Raw genomic sequence first — 19,849 nt, 5'->3', positions numbered from 1 at the left:
ATCAAATCGACTAGAGAGAATTGTTTTGATTCCCTTTCCTTCTCGCATTTTTAAACCCTCTTATTCATTCATTTTCTCATTTTCGCTTAAGTAAACATAAGCAAGGCTATTTAGACACATTGCTTAGTGCAAGTCGGTCCCACATGAAGTGGTAGAGCCCATTGCTACTAGATATTATCGATCATGTGATCAATTTTACATGTCTACATTCGCGTTATTGTTTCGAATGTTAAAAACTATTGAGCAAACAGCCTGGATTTCCGCATTAACGTGAGATGGAAACAATAAATATATGATTCAAATTCATATGGGTAAGGAAAAACAAAGCTTTTCATTCATTCCTATAAATGAATTCAGTTTATACAATGCTGCAATGGATACTCAACCGAGTTTCAAAAACAAGAAGGAAAAGTAAAGCATGGATCACAAGTACGCTACATCGGCATCGCCGATCTGATTAGTATGAAGGTTTTGAATTTCTATGGACCTGAACAGGTTTTTGGAATCTATGGGTGAATCTAGCTAGCACCTACCATATAAACCGTTGGGTCCCTGGCTCATGGGACCAATGGAATGGTCGATACAAGAACATCATCATTGTGAAGACGTTAACGATTATGTACAGGACCCCCATGACGAGCCAAGTTCGATAATCATCAGTATGGGAATGTAGGATCAAGAAAAAGAATGGAATAGTATAATATCTAAACTCAATCAGCGGTGCGGGAACCAAAACTGCAGCAGCAGCCAAGAAAAATGCCAGCACCCAGATCTTCCTCTGAAATTTCCCTGCCGAAGTGAAACAGAAACAAGTCTTAGGGGCAAAAACACAAGGAGGATTGACACGTATGATGACCAAGAGCTGTATACCGACCCAATCTAGTGACGATGGAAAGCCATGAATAAACATAAAGTGGGACTAGAAGGAACTTCATTGACCAATGAGCTTTGATGACTTTCCGCCAAAGATAAAAAGGGTAATGCCGATTGTCAGCCAGAAGATAGGGATGAGCTATGCTGCAGCAGTCAAGAAATTACATCATGATTTGTAACATTAAGGTTATGAATGAATGTCTATGCTGTATTGGACGTGAAAACAGCACAGGAAACATTCACCGTTCTTGGAATTGGAGAAAACGTTAAAACAAACACTTGAAAAGTTGCTTTTCTCAAATATCAATTGAAAAATTGACCTCCATATCAGCTGACCTATTTCCTCGTCCATAAATTGAATGCAATTATTATTCTAAAAGCATTGAGCTCAAATGTTAAATAGGCCTGACCTGAAAAAATGGACAGCGATGAAGCCAGCACTGAGTGCCAAAGACATCTGAAAGAAGGTTAGGAACTTATTCTTCCACATTGACCGGAATAAATCTACAACTTGTCTCAAACTAAAGAGTGTAGGAGCCATAGCAAGGGCAGAAAATAGACCAAAATACAAGATCTGTGAAAAATGCGGAGAAACTGCATGAGCATCTTTTGCACCTGCAACATTTGGACATGGTATGAGACAACAGAAGTAAAGGCAACATTTGGACATGGTATGAGACAACATGGTATGTGCAAAATACCGCCAAAACACCATTGACAGAGCGAAGAATCGCTGTGGAGCAGCCTTCAGAAAACGACAGGGCTGCTTTTACCAATGACATGCCTGGAAACAAATACGCAACATGAGCTAGTGAAAGATAGTACCTGCAAAAGTTTAGCGTTGCACATGTTAGATTCCCTGCTAAATACTGTGATACAACATGATTCTTAAGTTCTCAATCAAATGTTCAAAACATATCAAAGCCAATTAATTTGCCAAAAGTAATTAAAACCCGTCTTTCGCATTTACAAATCAGCTGGCGGAATACAAAGTTCAAAGCAAATTAACAACAAAAAAGTAAAAAATTCAGAAATTCAGAAATGGTAAACATACAGGCCAGGAGGAGTGGTGATCATGGGATCCCAGCTTCTGAAATTGCCATTACAGTACTGTTGAGCTTGAGGTACATGGAATATCTCATCCTACAGATCGTAAATTTATTTACCAATTCCTCAAAACAAAATTCACACAACCCAAAAATCTAAATACAAAAAATTCCCATTGAATTGAATCGACGAAAGTTGCTGCCTTGGGGGGATTACCATGTAGGGCTCGGGAACAATGTGATTGACGAGGATGGAGATGGGAATTATCCACAGGCTCACAATCGTGGCCACGGCAATCCTACCCATGTTTCTCTGCTGTTACAGGATCAAATCCAAAGGGTCTGTTTGGTTCCTTGGATAAGGCAATGGAAAGTGTGGCCCAGCATCCCGAGCTGTGGTATCAACTGGGACCAGCACTACTGAATCCCAAATTTCTATTGGCTGATCGTCGGATGAAGGTCTGGTTAGGGTTCGGCAGGCGAGAGTGTTCCCGTCGACGTCTTAACAAGTCCTTCCTGCTAGTCCAATTTTGATTTACCCCCACTCTGCAAAGCCCTAATTGTAAACAAATTGGGGGTTATCGACAGTTGCTTAAAAACCATATACATTTTATTAAAAAAAAACAATTTATATATATAATACATAAATTATTGGTATTATTGGCCGCGTATGGAAGCAGTCAAGCTTTCGTTCATTCGATTCACAACATACCCTGGAGCACAATAAAATTATTGGGCAACTGAAAGTAAAATGTTTTCAATCATCAAATTAAAAAAAGAAGATGTTTTTATTTTTCTTTGAGTTTGAGAATGACTTTCACATTTATGTTTACTTCTCGCACACCTTCTCAATTTTCAGAATTGAATAAATTGAAGATTATTAATGGTCAAAAATTACCAACGTGTGTGGAATGTAAAAAATAAATGAGTATGTGAATACTGAATAGCACTATCCTTTCTTTTTGGTCAATCGTTTGAGAATGACTTAGCATTGGACTTTTTCTTTTAATCTTGTACACTCCTGTTTAATTATAACCATTTATTCCAACTGATTTATTCGAGGGGTGTATTTTTGAGGTATTTTAATTCTTTTAATTAATCTAGAGGTATTCAATCAGGATTTTAAGTAATTCTCTGAAATTCAAGGTTATTTAATTAGAATTTTAAAATAGTTTATTAAAATTCTTAGAAATCTGAGTGTATTCAATTAGGATTTTAAAGAAATTTATAACATCTCAGATGTATTCAATTAGAAATTGATTTTAAATAATTTAAGAAAGTTAAGGAATTAGAGGGAATTGAAAAGATTTTGTAATGTATTTTAAGCATCCACAAATCTCACCTCTCCCCATGCGATTTCGAAGGAATTGAATCAAAATTTTATATAGAATATCTACAAATCAATACTCCATAAAAATCCATAAATTTATAAATCCATTAGTCTCTCAACGTCTCAATTGAATACACCTCCTTAATTTAATAGTCATAAATAAATAATGCTAATAAAACGTGTGAAAATCTATTTTCCAAATGCTCAACCTGGAAACTCTTACCACTGATTGGTCTTTATTTTTCATTGTAACTAAAAATATTTCAATTTGCTGTTAGCATATGTTGTTCATATTTCCCTTTTATTTTTGGAACATCATTATAATTTTCATCGATTGAATTGAAGAATACCAATGATAGCATCATTTGCACGTCAGAAATTTCATGTGCAGGAAAAAATTAGATGAACCAGAATCAACATTCTACCAAAAAAAACTTGCAGATGCAGAGGGATTAGTAAATGATCACTGTGAATAAAAACATATTCAGAAAAATTACAAATAATCCAGCGGGAATGTACTAAGAAACAAAGTAAATGTATTAAGAAACAAACCTGCGGGAATGTACTGAGGGAAGCTAAGATGGAGCCTCCGATCCAGACACTGTACTTTCTCTCTGGTGGGGCAACCACCTTGATCTTCATGCTGCTTGGGGCCAATGCAGTAATTTCCTTGCTCATTCTGTCAGCAATTCCCGGGAACATGGTCGAACCACCACTAAGAACAATGTTGCCATACAAATCCTTCCTGATATCAACATCGCATTTCATTATGGAATTGTACGTGGTCTCATGAATACCAGCAGCCTCCATTCCGATCATGGATGGTTGGAAGAGGACTTCTGGGCACCGGAAACGCTCCGCTCCAATGGTGATCACCTGACCATCAGGTAGCTCATAGCTCTTCTCAACAGAAGAGCTGGTTTTAGCAGTTTCCAATTCCTGTTCATAGTCAAGAGCAATGTACGCCAACTTTTCCTTCATGTCCCTCACAATTTCACGCTCTGCTGTGGTGGTGAATGAATAGCCACGCTCAGTCAAAATCTTCATCAAGGCATCAGTCAGATCACGGCCTGCAAGGTCAAGCCTCAAGATGGCGTGTGGAAGAGCATACCCCTCATAAATAGGGACTGTATGGCTGACACCATCTCCAGAGTCAAGAACGATACCTGCACACAAGCACATAGAAAACATGAATCACAGTTGAAATGGTTTCACTGACGGAGGCGCGCTCCTTGGTGGCCCTTATCAATTTCTTTGGGGTACTCTTTGGCGATGAGCGATGACTTCATCAAAACTGGAAATCGGTACTCGACTGCAACTCGGAGCGAGAGAGAGGATTTTATTTGGGCCAGCCTGATTGTAGATCTGAGAAGCAAATTGGAAATCAGTGCTCCACTGCAGTAACTTAACCGAAAATTGAAAGCGGTGAAATATGTTTCATCGAAAGATAGGGCGTGCTATGAAAAATGAGGCGCTAAATTAAAAAATGTGTGCAGGGTGTCGTATCAAATGTCATCATTTGCAACGTTACTTAGAGTCGCAAAAGTTTTTTTCCCAAAAACCTTCCGCGCTATATTACTGAGAATTTGCGATGGTTGTGTGCCCTGTCGGAAATAGAGGGTCGCAAAAAAGTATCTTTCTTGTGTGATTTTAGAAGATGAAAAAAAAATGTTAGAGATAATAAAAGAAATATAAAACCTTGTTAAGTCGATTGACTTGGCATCGAAGCTCTTAATTTTTCGAAATGGTTCATCAAAGTTCCTCTGAACTATCAAAGAGTGGAGCTTCTTGAAATTCTGATAAAATACTTATGTTAACTAGGGAGAATGAGGAGGCTAGGGGTTGAAAGGACAAATTAAGGGGTTGAGTTGTCCAAGAGTGAACTAGATGCTAGCTGCTAGATGTTAAATATTTTTTAGGACGAATCGTCAAATTGTGCTCACCAAAGGTTACTTTCTTTATTTGGAGTAAGTAGCCAAAAGTTAAAATAAAGAGGTAGTATTCAGGATCGGTCTTGTCTTTTCCCACCAAGTCTTATTCTCATAAAATTGTGCTCACCAAAGGTGATTTTCTCGACAGGGCACGTGTCTCCACAATTGATTTCACCATTGACACTGCAAATCGGTGCTTAGGCATAGTTAAGCGGATATCTTTAAAATAGTGTTTATGGATCCATGAGACGCTCATGCATCATTGACCTTAGATCATTTTGAGGGATTATGCAAACCAAGTAGATAAAATTGTAATATAAACATAGTTGTCTCATGAGAACATTTATGTAGACTAGAGAAACTAAGAAGGCACAATTTTATTATTCGAATTTTTCTTTTGTTTGGTGTTGAACAAAAGAAAAAAAAATGGTGCAATTTTAGTGATCTATTGAATATATCCATTCACATTGAGGTAGGGAATGTTTTCTACTTGGGTGAATATATAGGTTTGTCTACTCATTTGCCTATCCTCTTGGAGGATGAAATTGCCCATGTGGCTAGGCAAACTTACTTCTTTGCATAATTCAAAACTTGTGGTATTTAGGAAGTTAAAAATAAATTTGAAGCATAATATATCTAAAGCGTAATATCCAATGTTGTGGTGGTTGTAAACCCCTTGGACGATGTAGAAATCATTGACTTGTCATGAGGAATACATCCTCATTTGATAGACATTCATCATCCCATTTCAACAGAATTGCAACTTCTCGTAAAGGTTAATTAGGAGAAGTACTTTCTCTTAAGCTAATTTGGAGACTTTCCTCGATAAAGCTTATCATTAAATTTACATTAAGTCAAAGTGGTATATAGATTCGTACTTGATGCCCATAACTAGATTTTACATACTAGAGAAATTGATTTAACGTTGAATGATTTGTTCAAGATAAATGGCTTTTCCTTTTTCATACATTCATTATACCATCTTTTTTCATACATTCATTATACCATTTCTAGAGAGGTGTAACTTCTATTGGATTGTCTTATCTAAGATACATCACTTACAGAGTTGTAACTTTTATTGGATTGTCTTATCTAATACACATCACTTACAAAAAGGTTATAACTTTTATCATATTGATGAGTCAATATATTCCCATATATTACCCTATAAAAGGATATACTTTTGAAGATTTTTGATACTTTCCTTTGTAATTCCATTACAGATGGCAGCATAATCTATTTTGATGGAAAAGTGGCGAAACGGGGAATTTTTGAGAAATTCCTAATGGAGCATTTTCTCAAGGCATCGCAACTAATTGCATCAAAATCCTAGCCTTAGATTCCAAGACCTTTTGTCATGTTGATTGAAAGAGTGTACATGTGCAGTACTAGACAAATTTACTTTCGGGCTTGTTTGGTCATAAGTTATTGAAGACAGCTTTTCTAAGAACTTAGAAGGGGTCATGTTTAGTCCCCGTCCAGATTATAGCTTTGCCCAAAAAAAAAAAATTTAATGAACACTATCATGTCATATTTATATATCACCTCCAACCGAAGAGGGCTATTTTTTTAGCCCCCTCAATAATTTATTGTTTTTTTTAAGTTTGTTCTTTAACTTTATTGGTTAATTGAATTAAACTACCATATTTATAAATGAGTAACTCTTCATATTTCTTATCTTTATGTAATCCTACTAATTTTTCGAAATGCTATGCTTGTTTTGCTTCAAAAAAAATAAAATATTTCAAATAGGAATTTAAAGAATGTGAAGAATTGAAATAAAATGAAGTAACATAGTTTGAAAGGGTGAAAATGATGTGAGAATTGACTTAGATATTTATAAAAAGAAATTAGATTTTTATTTTTTTTAAATTTCGTCTTTAAAAACAATATTAAAAAATTCAAATCTAATGGCTAGCGGACATTAGCTAGCGTGTGTGTTGCTGACAACTGGCTAGCTAGCTAGCTTCAAATGCCTAGCCTGATGGCCATGGGCTAGAGTTTGGCCCAATGGGTCCCTTTTTCCTTTGGTCGGGACCTCCATTGGATCCATTGGAGATGGTTTTACTTCATTTCAGACTATAAACGAGCCTATAGCCCTATGGCATGATCCATTGGAGATGATCTTAAATTCTCTAGTTTTTGAAATATTCCTAATGGACAGCCAAAGAGAAGAAGAAAAAAAAAGTAGTGCTACACTTATCATTTAAAGAGGTAAGGTCTATCAAACGGAAGTAGATTCCATTCTTATTAAACCGATTATACAAATGATGGTACAAATAGTTAGTAAGAATGTTATGTTTGAGAAAAAAGGGCGAGGTCACTTACACAGAGCCCCATATCGACAGAAGGGAAGAAAATGTAGGCTTGGCACTGGCCTGCTGACGTCCCCAAATCGAACCCACTCGCGTCGACGAAGACCCATCGACTCAGCCACCACCGGCCATGGCTGCGATCTTAGCCCGGAAATTTCTCCAGGCTCTCCGTGTCAGACAGCTCGTGATTTTTTTCCTCTGCCTTAACTCCCCTTTTCTTATCCTCCGTTTGGATTCCGAGAAAATCCGGAAAAATTGAATACCATGTTTGAATTTGGTTGCTAATGGTGAATATACCGAATCAGCTAGCCCACGCTGCATATCAACAAATTACAGGACCACAGCGCTTTCTTTTTCTCTATGTGTAGAAATTTAGATTAGAATGCTGGTTTTAATGGACTATAATTAGGGATTTTGGTCGATATTGTGGATAACTTTTCGTGTTGATGTGTTGTTAGTGTTGGGGTTTAAAAATGCTTCACTACTTGGAGAGGTTTATCTTACAAAGAATAATGTAACGCAGCGGAATTGATAGGCAAGAGAAAGAAAGAATTCTCAAAGTATTACACAAGGTTTTTATTCACTCACAAACTTAGTACAAAAGGAAACACTCAAACACTCTTAGAAGCTTTGTTGCTTCTTCTTACTTCTTACTTGACACTCTCACTTCTTGCTCTCTTGGTTGTTCCAAATGGTGTGGATGCCTTCTCCTTTTATAGGCATGGATGGAACCTTGGAGAAGCATGAAAACATCATGCTAGAGATATCTAGATAATTCCACTACCTTCCTAAGCTAGAATTATCTACACTAATCTTGTATGTTGGTGGAATCCTCACCATTCTTCTAGACTCTTCCACCAACTTGAACTTTGCTAGAATTCTCTAGCATGTGCATGGATCTTTCTTTGTGTATGGGCCGGATCAATTATCTTTGGGCCAAGACAAGATTACAATTCAACAGTTAGTTGGCACTTATGAGCTTGTTTTGTAATTGCTTTATGTTTCTCGTCTGATCAGATGTTTCTGACTTTGGCATATGTATTGTATGTACATATATTGTTGGATTCCTGTTTGAATCTGTTCAATGCAAGTAGGAAAGGAAACAGACTCCTTCTCGTTCGGTTCCATGATTGGTATTATTTGGAGTGATTGAATTTGGATCCTATTTAGCAAAAAAAAAAAAAAAAAAAAAAAAATCATAGTGATGAAATATTATAGGACCAATCTTTGGTTAGGAAGTTCATGATTGGTATTACTTGGAGTGATTGAATTTGGATCCTATTTAGCAAAAAAAAAAAAAAAAATCATAGTGATGAAATATTATAGGACCAATCTTTGGTTAGGAAGTTCCTCTAGACCTGCACTCAGAAGAATTGCAACTTAGTTTTGTATTGGTCGAGAGTATATAGTATTAGTCGATTTCTCAATGGAACTGCTGAGGGGAGTCTTTGGATTGCTGCTTAAACCTTCATTACGACTGTAACAGACATCGAAACTCACATAAAGAGCTTTCTCTATTACAATTGTGGTACAATTGAACCTGACAGGTATTCTTGTGTTTTGCTAATGTTGAGGAAAGTAGATGACGTTTAAATTCTTTAAATTTGAAAAATAGCTGAATATATAATTATTTTGAATTAAAAATCTAGTTACTAGTTATTTCCACCGTAGTAATATCCTGTGTGTTGAAATGCGTCGAGAACTTAGAGACAATTCGTTTTAATCTGGCAGCCCTGATTGCAAAGACTTCAACTTTTTCGTGGGACTTGACGGTTTGGTCTGAGATGGGTAAGCCGGAAAATGGGGTAGATGTTGCCGCCCAAGCCATAAGTTCTTTTCCATAAACCTCACCTTTCGCAATATGTGTAGTGCTTGACGAGCCACTTTCGCCACCAGTAGTTCCAGTCTTGTAAGCAAGTGCAATGCCCTGCGTGATGAAGAGCATCCTATCTAGTGGCTCCCCCTCTCGAATAATATAGGTACTATCAGCATAGCTAACTGGCTCAAGATGTTTCATGATTTTTTTCAACACTTGTCTGTCTATGTTTTCAAGCCCTGGCAACTGGGGTTAATTCATACATGTAATTAGAAACTTAAGAATACATCGATAAGAACTCAAGGGGGAGTTCATGCTCCTATCTATAGAGTTATGTACATGGAGATATTGAGAGAGATAGGACATTACTTTCCGTAGTGTAGCCCAGAAGAGATACCGCTTCATATGTTTCTTAAGTTCCAAAGGAAGTAACGAGAAGATATTCGCCGCAGGATTATCTTCGTCCACTTCAAGTGCTTCTCTTACTAATTCCCAAATCTCATCTTGTATTTCGCTACGGAGTCTATATTCAGATACCATGAACTTTATTTGTGGGCATATGACTGATTTCCGCTGCGATATCTTGGATGTTTTGCTAATTGCCTGCATAAATATCTACTCCACAACACGGAGGTTTGACATTGAGTTTATTAAATCCTGAAATTTACATGCATATATGTAGAAACTACTCAAAAGAAAACCAGATACACAATATATAATTCATCACCGACCTGCACATGTCCAAGCAGATACATGAATAGTAGCAGGCCACTGATCGAAATAAAAATTACAAATACGCTTTCCCATGCATAGGTACTAGAGTTGAGGTTTGAAGCAAAAGAACTGCAGAATTCATTGGAGCAATATATTAATACAATATTTGAAAAGGGGCAACTCATTGGACAGCTTGCGTGACTGAATCTTGATAGTCAAACACGGGCACATTCCATGTTTACCGGTATGGTAAAAAAATTCATGTGCATGACGCAATATCTAAGAATAAAAATACTTAGGTCGGACAAACCTCAGATTTCGTAATCCCCATGAGAAACACATCAAGAGTTTGTGAGGAAAATCTGTTGTTCCCACTATGCCAGACTGGAGAGTGTCAATGAATATGCCAAAATCGTATGCCATTGGATTTGGTGGATTTGTTGGACATAAATCATTTAGAAGTGTGACATTTCTAAAAGGAGTATTATCACATTGTAAAGTACTTAAGTTGCATCCATTTTCACTTCGACAAGCAGAGATCCAACAATCTATCTCTCGCTGAGCAGATAAAAGTACCAAAATGCCCCAAGTACCTAACAAACCAAGAACTACATTTGTAACTCAACGATATTTACAATCAACTTAGGGAGTAGTTAAAATAAACTAAGATAAGACAATAACTTACATGGCTAGAAAGGATGTACATGATGAAATTTAATACACCTGGAATCCATATTTGCTTTCTCCTAGCAAGTTCCTTGCTACGTTCACGTGTTTCCTTGTTAAAGTCCTTACATACTCTGTACATTGGATAAGCTCGTGGAACATATTGCAATAGAATAAGTGAGTTCAAAAACTTCATTCTATTCAAAGATCTTGAGTTCCTCGTTGTTGGAAGGAAAATTAGAATTACGATCTGTACACAAATGCAAACCAATAGCTAAACTTAAAGTGTTGTGTGACAGAATCAGCAAAATCAAAGTATCCTAATTCCTAATATATGACTTAAGAGATTACGAAAAATAATTTACCTCAGAAAAGTAACTGACTTACTTGTGGAATAGGAAGAACAGCTAAAATGTTTTGTATTAGGGATTTGTGTAGTACGAAAAACTCATCAGCAGTTAGAAGATCTTCCATAAAGCTCAATTTGCACCACGTAGGCAACACAAAATAGATGATTTGAAGTAGATAAACGAGATCCGTAAATGCTCTCAAAACAATAGCTATTTTTTTTAATTTTTCGTCCAACGCGAGACACTTGATATTTTCATTGATGATGGGAACGTACAAGAACAAAGGGTCCACAAGCATCGGGCCAAAATAAATCATGATGACGAACAAACATCCTATCCCAAACAATATAGATTGTATAGCACGTTGTATTGAATTTCTATCGCATTGTATTGACCACGTTGATCTGTTTCCTCCATCTCTCTTGCCATACTTCCCTTTTGCAAGCTCTAAAAAAATTTCACCTGACAAGCTGAAAAATTAATACACAAGAATTAAACATGAAATTCATTTATTCGATTTGTTTATTCCTATTTCGAACAACCATAATGATCTGATGCAAAAATCCTTTGTTTTAATTTTAAAAGAAAACTAAAATATGTTAGATATTAAAAGAAATATGAAACCTTGCAAGGTCGATTGAACTGTCATCGGAGCTCTCCGTTTGTGGAACTGGCTCATCGGATTTCCTCATAACTTAAGTTTACTAAGTTACGATGCGTAGAAGATCCTCTGAGCTATCAAAGACTCGAATGACGAGCTTCTTGAAGTTACAACAAAGTACATATGCTAACTACAACCACTTCATGATGGAGAATAAGTAGGCTAGGAGTTGAATGGATAAGTTAAGGGGTCGGATCCTAGAAGAGTGAACTAGAAGTGTGATAACCCATATTTGCGTTTTAATTATTTGACTCAACTACATGACATCGTCATTGTTTTTTGTAGAAAGATAAATGATGAAACTATGAACTAAGGATTTTTTTTTTCTTATTTATTTTCCCCTCGTGGTTTAATTTTTTCAAAAATATTTTTTTTTTACTGATTTTAGTAGTCGCGTGCATATTGTTTTCTCTTTATTTCTATTCTTTTCTTTTCCACTTATTCACTTTACCAAGGAAAGAACAGAAGTTCTTGTCAACAATATTTAATTATTTGATTGTTTTTCGTCAAGAAATAAATAAAAGAAAAAGAAAAGGGAGAGGTGGGATGCTCTAGAAGGAACGGGAAAAACTGGTGGGAGAAAGAAACTTGATCTTTATACTTAAAAAAAAAAGGAAAAAAGAAAAAGAAAAAGAAAAAGAAAAGAGAAAGGTAGAGTACTCTACAAGGAACGGTAAAAACTGGAGGGAGACAGAAAAAAGAAAAGAAAGGAAGGATAGCCAAGGAGGAAAAAAAAATAGTAGTGCTACACTTAATAGAGATAAGGTCCATTAACACACGTGGATCACATTTTTATTAGATAGATAGTACAAATAATGGTACAAATAGATGATACAGATTTATGTTAGCATTTGTACTTTATTGTCTACTCTCTTCTAGTGTGGATCTTTTCCAAAATATCTTTCCCATGTGAGAAAATGATGCCCATCGGCACTCTGCGAACCTGAAATGATAAGAGGTATCGTAACAATGAAACCCCTTATAATCGTACGTAATTGATGAAAGTGAGGGTTTTTATTAGCTACGATGTCTTGACAACATTTGAGGTGAGGAAGATGTTGATGCATTGTAACACAATTTTGTACATGGGAAAGACATTTTGGACAAGACACATTGCACCGTTTTGTGTGTCGGAAGTAAGATCAAATGAAAGAATTGGATTCCCAGATTCTTCAAAACTCTTTCATAAAGTAACTACTACAATGTTTTCCAATGGATGCTTGAAATCCCTCTTTGCTCCTCAATAGTCATTTTGACCTAATTTGCCTATGAAATTAACTGTTTGTGTTACATTTTTACCTCCACTATCAAATTCTACTCAAATCTGTTAAATTTGATGATGTAGCACATGCGAGGTTCACTTTAAGAGACAAAAATTTGTACCACTATGCTTGCCTATAGATGTTCAAAGCACCAATTTGCTCGTTAAAATTCATTTTAAGACCACTTATCTCTTAACATTCTTGTGTCTCACTTTACCCTTCACCTTCAAATTGTATAATAGATTTATTAAATTTGATGATGTGGTGCGTTGAGGTTCACTTTTTTGCTAAAATGTGGCCATGAGGAGGTCTTCTATTCGGCACCCAAAACTAGAAACATGTTAGAGGGGTTGGAACCAAAGAGTGGGCCAAGGTTAGCATGACAAATCAGGAGATGGGGCATGATGTGTCTTATGTGTATGGATCCGCACGGACACGTGGTCCGTTGCCGGACCAAGAATTTCTCACAAAAGACGATAGCAAATTTAACATATTTTTGACAGACTTAACAGTGGGAGGCAAAGCAAGACGTTAAAAATAAAATTCAGAAGCAATACAGGATAAAATGACCTCAAGATGTAAAGGGATCCAAACTACAAATTGCATATGAAGTTCTTCAAAGTCTCAAGACATCCGATAAAATTTGAACGATTCATCTGTTTCCTTTGTAGTTGGCAACCAACTAAATGAAGAGTACTCTGTAAAGCCAGGCATCTTCCTCACGGGCAATTGAAGGTTAAAACCTTTGGTTCCCCACCCGGAGAGAAACAGAAATATAAACTTTGGGGAAAAATAATCAAAGGATATAATCATAAAATTGCAACGAAAAAAATAGTTACTACTAACGCAAGCATGAGAATCCAGAAAGCAAGGTACAAACATAGTAACATCATAAAGCTGTTTAAGAAGTATCGCTACTACATTGAAGGAAAACATTTCATCTGGTTGATATGGAAATTAGAGGATGTGTTTCTTCTCTATGTAACATGTGAAAATGTAATATCAATGCATAAACCGTTTTTGCTTTTCGTTTTCCCTTTTTCTGCTACACACCTTCATTGTCAATTTCTACAGATGGACCTACCAGAAAGTTGGAAGCGTTCTTGAGTTCAATCAACCTCGTGAGAAAGCAGTGAAATTCATATGATAGCAGGTGGGATTGCATGGGAATGGACAGTCAATTTGCTTTACTGCATTTCGACCAAAGTACCAGTCACCCACAGACTCTGCAATTGTCTTCCAAAGTTCAAACCAGTCAGATAACAAGTTCAGTATGGAAAATGACAGAAAACCACTTGTTTTCAAACAAAAAAGATTAGCAGATTTTGATGCCGTAATGCCAAACTCGTGGTATTTAGGCACTCAGTTGCACATACATATATTTCGAAAACCTCGAGGAAAGTGAGCAAACAAGCAACAAGGGGAGGAAGATCATTAAACTTTCATCTTGTCTCCAGTCTCCGTATTTTCGTTGCTAAATCTTTTTTCTGGAAAGCAAAGTACACAAGATATCCATGGCATACATGTTTACATCAAAAGAACAATTACTACACTGAAAGCACAAAGAACATTATACTAAAAAGTGTTTCTCTCCTCCTCTATGTAAAAAACTTGTAACATGATGGCAAGTATAAACTGCTATTCTATTTTCTTCACACCTTGTCTCTATTTTTTTTTCGGGTTTGATAGACACTAGCTTCTACTCAATGTCTACAGGGAGAGGAGCATAAACAATAAGGGAAGATTTCCGCCAGGAATAAAGATCTAAAGATCTAAAGTTGGGAATAGTCCACTAGAAAGTTCGAAGTTTTCTTGAGTTCAATAAAGAAAGGTCGTAGAGCAGTGAGCTTTATATGATAGCAGGTGGGACGATTTGGATCCTCTCCTGAGCCCAAGGAGAGAATCCTCCTGATCAAGCAATGTGGGTCGTTGGATTTTCATCCAACAGTTATAATTAATATAACTTTAAAGGAACCCCTATGTTTATAGCTGTTGGATAAAAATCGAACGACGCACACTACTTGATCAAGATAATCCTCTCCTTGGCTTAGAGGATCCAAATCCCAGGTGGGATGGCATGGAAATGGGCAGTCAGTTTGCTTTACCACATTCCAACTAAAGTACCAATCACCCAGACTCCGCAATTATTTATGAAATTTATGATTTAGAGATATTATATGATCCTGGAAGCTTACACAAGGAAATATGATCCTTGTATAATCCTAGAAAGATTTCATCTTGAACAGGTTCACTAAAAGATGTAGGTGCCGAAGGCACTATGTTGGTCCAAAAATTAAGGCTCAAGTAATGAGCCACAACCTAAATTTGGGGGAGTGGAGGTAGAATAAAGGAGCACGATCAATCACTTCCATGGAATATGGAACATGGAGAAATAGAGAGAAAGTGAAAAAAGTCATCCCTAGTACTATTTATTTATAACATTTTTTATCATTTTAATTAAAACTAAAACTCTTAGAGAATTTTAGTTAGTTTCGTAAAAATAATAGCAAAAAACCTAATGAAGGCTTAAATATCCCCAGCGACCGATTCCCACCCCCAACGGTGACTCACTTTCGATCTACAACGACGACGAGGATCTCAGCTTCCTCGAGGACGCCACCGACCAAAGCGCCGCCGCGTCGAACCAACCAGATCCGGACCAATACGACGACGATTTGGGAACTTCTCCGATGTCGACGACAACGGGTACAGGAGAAGATGGCAGCCCAAGACTCCTGGCTGGGTTGATGTTAGTTCAAATGATGGGTTGTTGGCCAAGTGCACCAACGATGAGTCCAATAGGCAACGGAGCCAAAATCGATCAAAACCCATCAAAATTCACTACCAATCAACAAAAAAACCAATCAAACCCCAACAAAAACAATTAAATTCGCAAATTTTATCTCAGCTAAAAGGATCCGGAGAGGATCCTGTTGGCTTGCACAGGCCCCATATCGACAGAAAGGGAGAAAATGCAGGATTGGCACTGGCCTGCTCACGTCCCCAAATCGAATCCACTGGCGTCGACGAAGACCCATCGACTCAGCCACCACCGGCCATGGCTGCGATCTTAGCTCGGAAATTTCTCCAGGCTCTCCGCGTCAGACAGCTCGTGAGTTTATCCTCTGCCCTAACCCGCCTTTTCTTATCCTCCGTTTGGATTCCGATAAAATCCGGAAAAATTGAATTCCAAGTTTGAATTTGGTTGTTACCGGTGAATATTTCGAATCAGCTAGCCCACGCTGCATAGCAACAAATTACAGGACCACAGCGCTTTCTTTTTCTTTATGTGTAGAAATTTAGATTAGAAAGCTGGTTTTAATGGACTATAATTAGGGAATTTGATCGATATTGTGGATAAATTTTCGTGTTGATGTGTTGTTAGTTGGCACTTATGAGCTTGTTTAGTAATTGCTTTATGTTTCTCATCTGATCAGATGTTTCTGACTTTGGCATTTGCATTGTATGTAGCTATATTTTTGGATTCCTGTTTGAATCTGTTCAATGCAAGTAGGAAAGGAAACCGACTCTTTCTCGTTCGATTCCATGATTGGTATTACTTGGAGTGATTGAATTTGGATCCTATTTAGCAAAAAAAAACATAGTGATGAATTATTATAGGACCAATCTTTGGTTAGGAAGTTCCTCTAGACCTGCCCTCAGACGAATTGCAACTTAGTTTTGTATTGGTCGAGAGTCGACAGTATTAGTCAATTTCTCAATGGAACTGTTGAGGGGAGTCTTTGGATTGCTGCTTAAACCTTCATTACGACTGTAACAGCCATTGAAACTCACCTAAAGAACTTTCTCTATTACAATTGTGGTACAATTGAACCTGACAGGTATTCTTGTGTTTTGCTAATGTTGAGGAAAGTAGATGACGTTTAAATTCTTTAAATTTGAAAAATAGCTGAATGTATAAAAAATTTGAATTAAAAATCTAGTTACTAGTTATTTACACCATAGTAATATCCTCTGTGTTGAAATGCGTCGAGAACCTAGAGACAATACTTTTTAATCTGGTAGCCCTGATTGCAAAGACTTCAACTTCTTCGTAGGACTTCACAGTTTGGCCTGAGATGGGTAAGCCGGAAAATTGGGTAGATGTTGCCGCCCAAGCCATAAGTTCTTCTCCATAAACCTCACCTTTCGCAATAGGTGTAGTGCTTGACGAGCCACTTTCGCCACCAGTAGTTCCAGTCTTGTAAGCAAGTGCAATGCCCTGCGTGATGAAGAGCATCCTATCTAGTGGCTCCCCCTCTCGAATAATATAGGTACCATCAGCATAGCTAACTGGCTCAAGATCCTTCGTGATTGCATCCAACACTTGTCTGTCTTTGTTTTCAAGCCCTGGCAACTGGGGTTAATTCATACATGTAATTAGAAACTTAAGACTACATCGATAAGATCCAATAAGCAACATCATTTTACTAAGACGGATGATAATCAACTGTTTAAAAGTAGACTCACGAAAGCACGCCTAAAGAACTCAAAGAGGAGTTCATGCTCCTATCTATACAATAGCTTGAATTCGTTAACTAGATTATTCGAAAAACCATCTACTGCCACAGGTTTATAGAGCAATAAATAGAGCTATGCATATGGAGAAATTGACAGAGATGGGACATTAGGAATTTACTTTCGTTAGTGTAGGTGTAGCCAAGAAGAGATGGCACTTCAAACGTCTCTGAAGTTCCCGAGGAAGTAACGAGAAGATATTCTCTGCAGCAAGCCCTTCGTCCTTTTCAAGTGCTTCGCTTACCAATTTCCAAATTGCAAGTTTTACCCCCCGCCCTTAAAGACCATATTCAGATACCATGGACTGTATTCGTGGAACTATGACTGGCATCCGCTGCCAAATCTGAGATGTTCTGCTAATTGTCTGCATAAATGTCTACACCACAACATGGAGGTTTGAAATTGAGTTTATTAAATCCTGAAATTTACATGCATTTATGTAGAAACTACTGAAAAGAAAACCAGATATAAAAAATATAATTCATCACCGACTTGCACATGTCCAAGCAGATACATGAATAGTAGCAGGCCACTGATCGAAATAGAAATTACAAAGACGCTTTCCCATGCATTGGTACTAGAGTTGAGGTTTGAACCAAAAGAACTGCAGAATTCATTGGAGCAATATATTAAAACAATATTTGAAAAGGGACAACTCATTGGACGGCTTGCGTGACTGAATCTTGATAGTTAAACGTCGGCACATCCCATGCACTGGTGTATTCGTGTGAATGATGCAATATCTAAGAATAAAAATACTTATGTAGGACAAACCTCAAATTTCGTAAGCCCCACGACAAACACATGAAGAGTTTTTGAGGAAAATCTGTTGTTCCCACTATGCCAGACTGAAGACTGTCAACGAATATGCCAAAATCGTATGCCATTGGATTTGGTGGATTTGTTGGACATAAATCATTTAGAAGTGTGACGTTTCTGAACGGAGTATTATCACATTGTAAAGTACTTAAGTTGCATCCATTTTCACTTCGACAAGTAGAGATCCAACAATCTATCTCTCGCTGAACAGAAAAAAAGTACCAAAATGCCCCGAGTACCTAACAAACCAAGAAAAACATTTGTAGCTCAACGATATTTACAAGCAACTTAGGGAGCAGTTAAAATAAACTAAGATAAGACAATAACTTACATGACTAGCAAGGATGTACATGATGAAATTTGATAAACCTGGAATCCATAATTTCTTTTCCTTAGCAAGTTCTGTGCTACGTTCACGGGTCTTCTTGTTAAAGTCTTTACATACTCTGTACATTGGATAAGCTCGTGGAACATATTGCAATAGAATGAGTGAGTTCAAAAACTTCATTATATTCAAAGATCTTGAGTTCCTCGTTTTTGGAAGGAAAATTAGAATTACGATCTGTACACAAATGCAAACCAATAGCTAAACTTAAAGTGTTGTGTGACAGAATCAGCAAAATCAAATTATCCTAATTCCTAATATATGACTTAAGAGATTACGAAAAATAATTTACCCCATAAAAGTAATTGGCTTACTTGTGGAATAGGAAGAACAGCTAAAATGTTAAACATTCGGGATTCGGGTATGGCGTCATCTAGGAGAATAGCCCAAATGGACGATATGTACCAGGTAGGCAGCACATAACCGAGGAGGTTAAGTAGAAAAGGGAGATCTGTAAATGATCGCAAAACAATAGCTATAATCTTTAATTTATCGTCTAACGCGAGACACTTGATATTTTCATTGATGATGGGAACGTACAAGAACAAAGGGTCCACAAGCATCGGGCCAAAATAAAGCATGATGGGAACGTACAATGCGATAGCACGTTGTATTGATTTTCTATCGCATTGTATTGACCACGTTGATCTATTTCCTCCATCTCTCTTGCCATACTTCCCTTTTGCAAGCTCTAAAATTTTTTCACCTGACAAGCTGAAAAATTAATACACAAGAATTAAACATGAAATTCATTTATTCGATTTGTTTATTCCTATTTCGAACAACCATAATGATCTAATGCTAAAATCCTTTGTTTTAATTTTAATAGAAAACTAAAATATGTTAGATATTAAAAGAAATATGAAACCTTGCAAGGTTGATTGAACTGTCATCGGAGCTCTCCGTTTGTGAAACTGGCTCATCGGATTTCACCATAACTTAAGTTTACTAAGTTACGATGCGTAGAAGATCCTCTTAGCTATCAAAGACTCGAATGACGAGCTTCTTGAAGTTACAACAAAGTACATATGCTAACTACAACCACTTCATGATGGAGAATAAGTAGGCTAGGAGTTGAATGGACAAGTTAAGGGGTCGGATCCCAGAAGAGTGAACTAGAAGTGTGATAACCCATATTTGCGTTTTAATTATTTGACTCAACT

General features: G+C 37.0%; 2 protein-coding genes, 1 non-coding gene and 2 pseudogenes across 4 annotated transcripts; all 5 read right to left on the bottom strand.

The window, feature by feature from the left end:
- Positions 1-482: 482 nt before the first annotated feature.
- Positions 483-2,527, bottom strand: LOC137723652 (dol-P-Glc:Glc(2)Man(9)GlcNAc(2)-PP-Dol alpha-1,2-glucosyltransferase). The gene is made up of 6 exons (XM_088691950.1): positions 2,137-2,527; positions 1,928-2,016; positions 1,557-1,698; positions 1,284-1,525; positions 875-1,017; positions 483-789 (listed from the first exon to the last, which is right to left on the bottom strand). The coding sequence occupies exons 1-6, from the start codon at positions 2,224-2,226 to the stop codon at positions 530-532; spliced, it is 966 nt and encodes a 321-aa protein (XP_088548076.1). The 5' UTR covers positions 2,227-2,527; the 3' UTR covers positions 483-529.
- Positions 2,528-3,701: 1,174 nt separating this feature from the next.
- On the bottom strand, positions 3,702-4,442 carry LOC148697539 (actin-93-like; annotated as a pseudogene).
- A 4,698-nt stretch (positions 4,443-9,140) lies between these two features.
- Positions 9,141-9,512, bottom strand: LOC148697538 (cyclic nucleotide-gated ion channel 1-like). The gene has a single exon (XM_088691949.1). The coding sequence runs from the start codon at positions 9,510-9,512 to the stop codon at positions 9,141-9,143; it is 372 nt and encodes a 123-aa protein (XP_088548075.1).
- Positions 9,513-9,661: 149 nt separating this feature from the next.
- Positions 9,662-11,889, bottom strand: LOC137723153 (uncharacterized). Its single transcript, XR_015961667.1, has 6 exons — positions 11,666-11,889; positions 11,079-11,511; positions 10,711-10,941; positions 10,336-10,618; positions 10,043-10,154; positions 9,662-9,926 (listed from the first exon to the last, which is right to left on the bottom strand). It is a non-coding gene; the product is annotated as an uncharacterized LOC137723153 (transcript).
- Positions 11,890-16,623: 4,734 nt separating this feature from the next.
- LOC137723156 (cyclic nucleotide-gated ion channel 1-like) lies at positions 16,624-19,747 on the bottom strand (annotated as a pseudogene). The gene is made up of 7 exons (XR_015961666.1): positions 19,555-19,747; positions 19,001-19,400; positions 18,633-18,863; positions 18,257-18,540; positions 17,975-18,086; positions 17,604-17,858; positions 16,624-17,321 (listed from the first exon to the last, which is right to left on the bottom strand). The product of XR_015961666.1 is annotated as a cyclic nucleotide-gated ion channel 1-like (transcript).
- Positions 19,748-19,849: the final 102 nt, after the last annotated feature.

The sequence above is a fragment of the Pyrus communis genome, chromosome 4 (genome assembly GCF_041283825.1).
Source record: "Pyrus communis isolate YQ-2024b chromosome 4, ASM4128382v1, whole genome shotgun sequence".
In the NCBI taxonomy this organism is placed as follows: domain Eukaryota; kingdom Viridiplantae; phylum Streptophyta; class Magnoliopsida; order Rosales; family Rosaceae; genus Pyrus; species Pyrus communis.
This window is presented reverse-complemented; position numbering and strand designations above follow the sequence as displayed.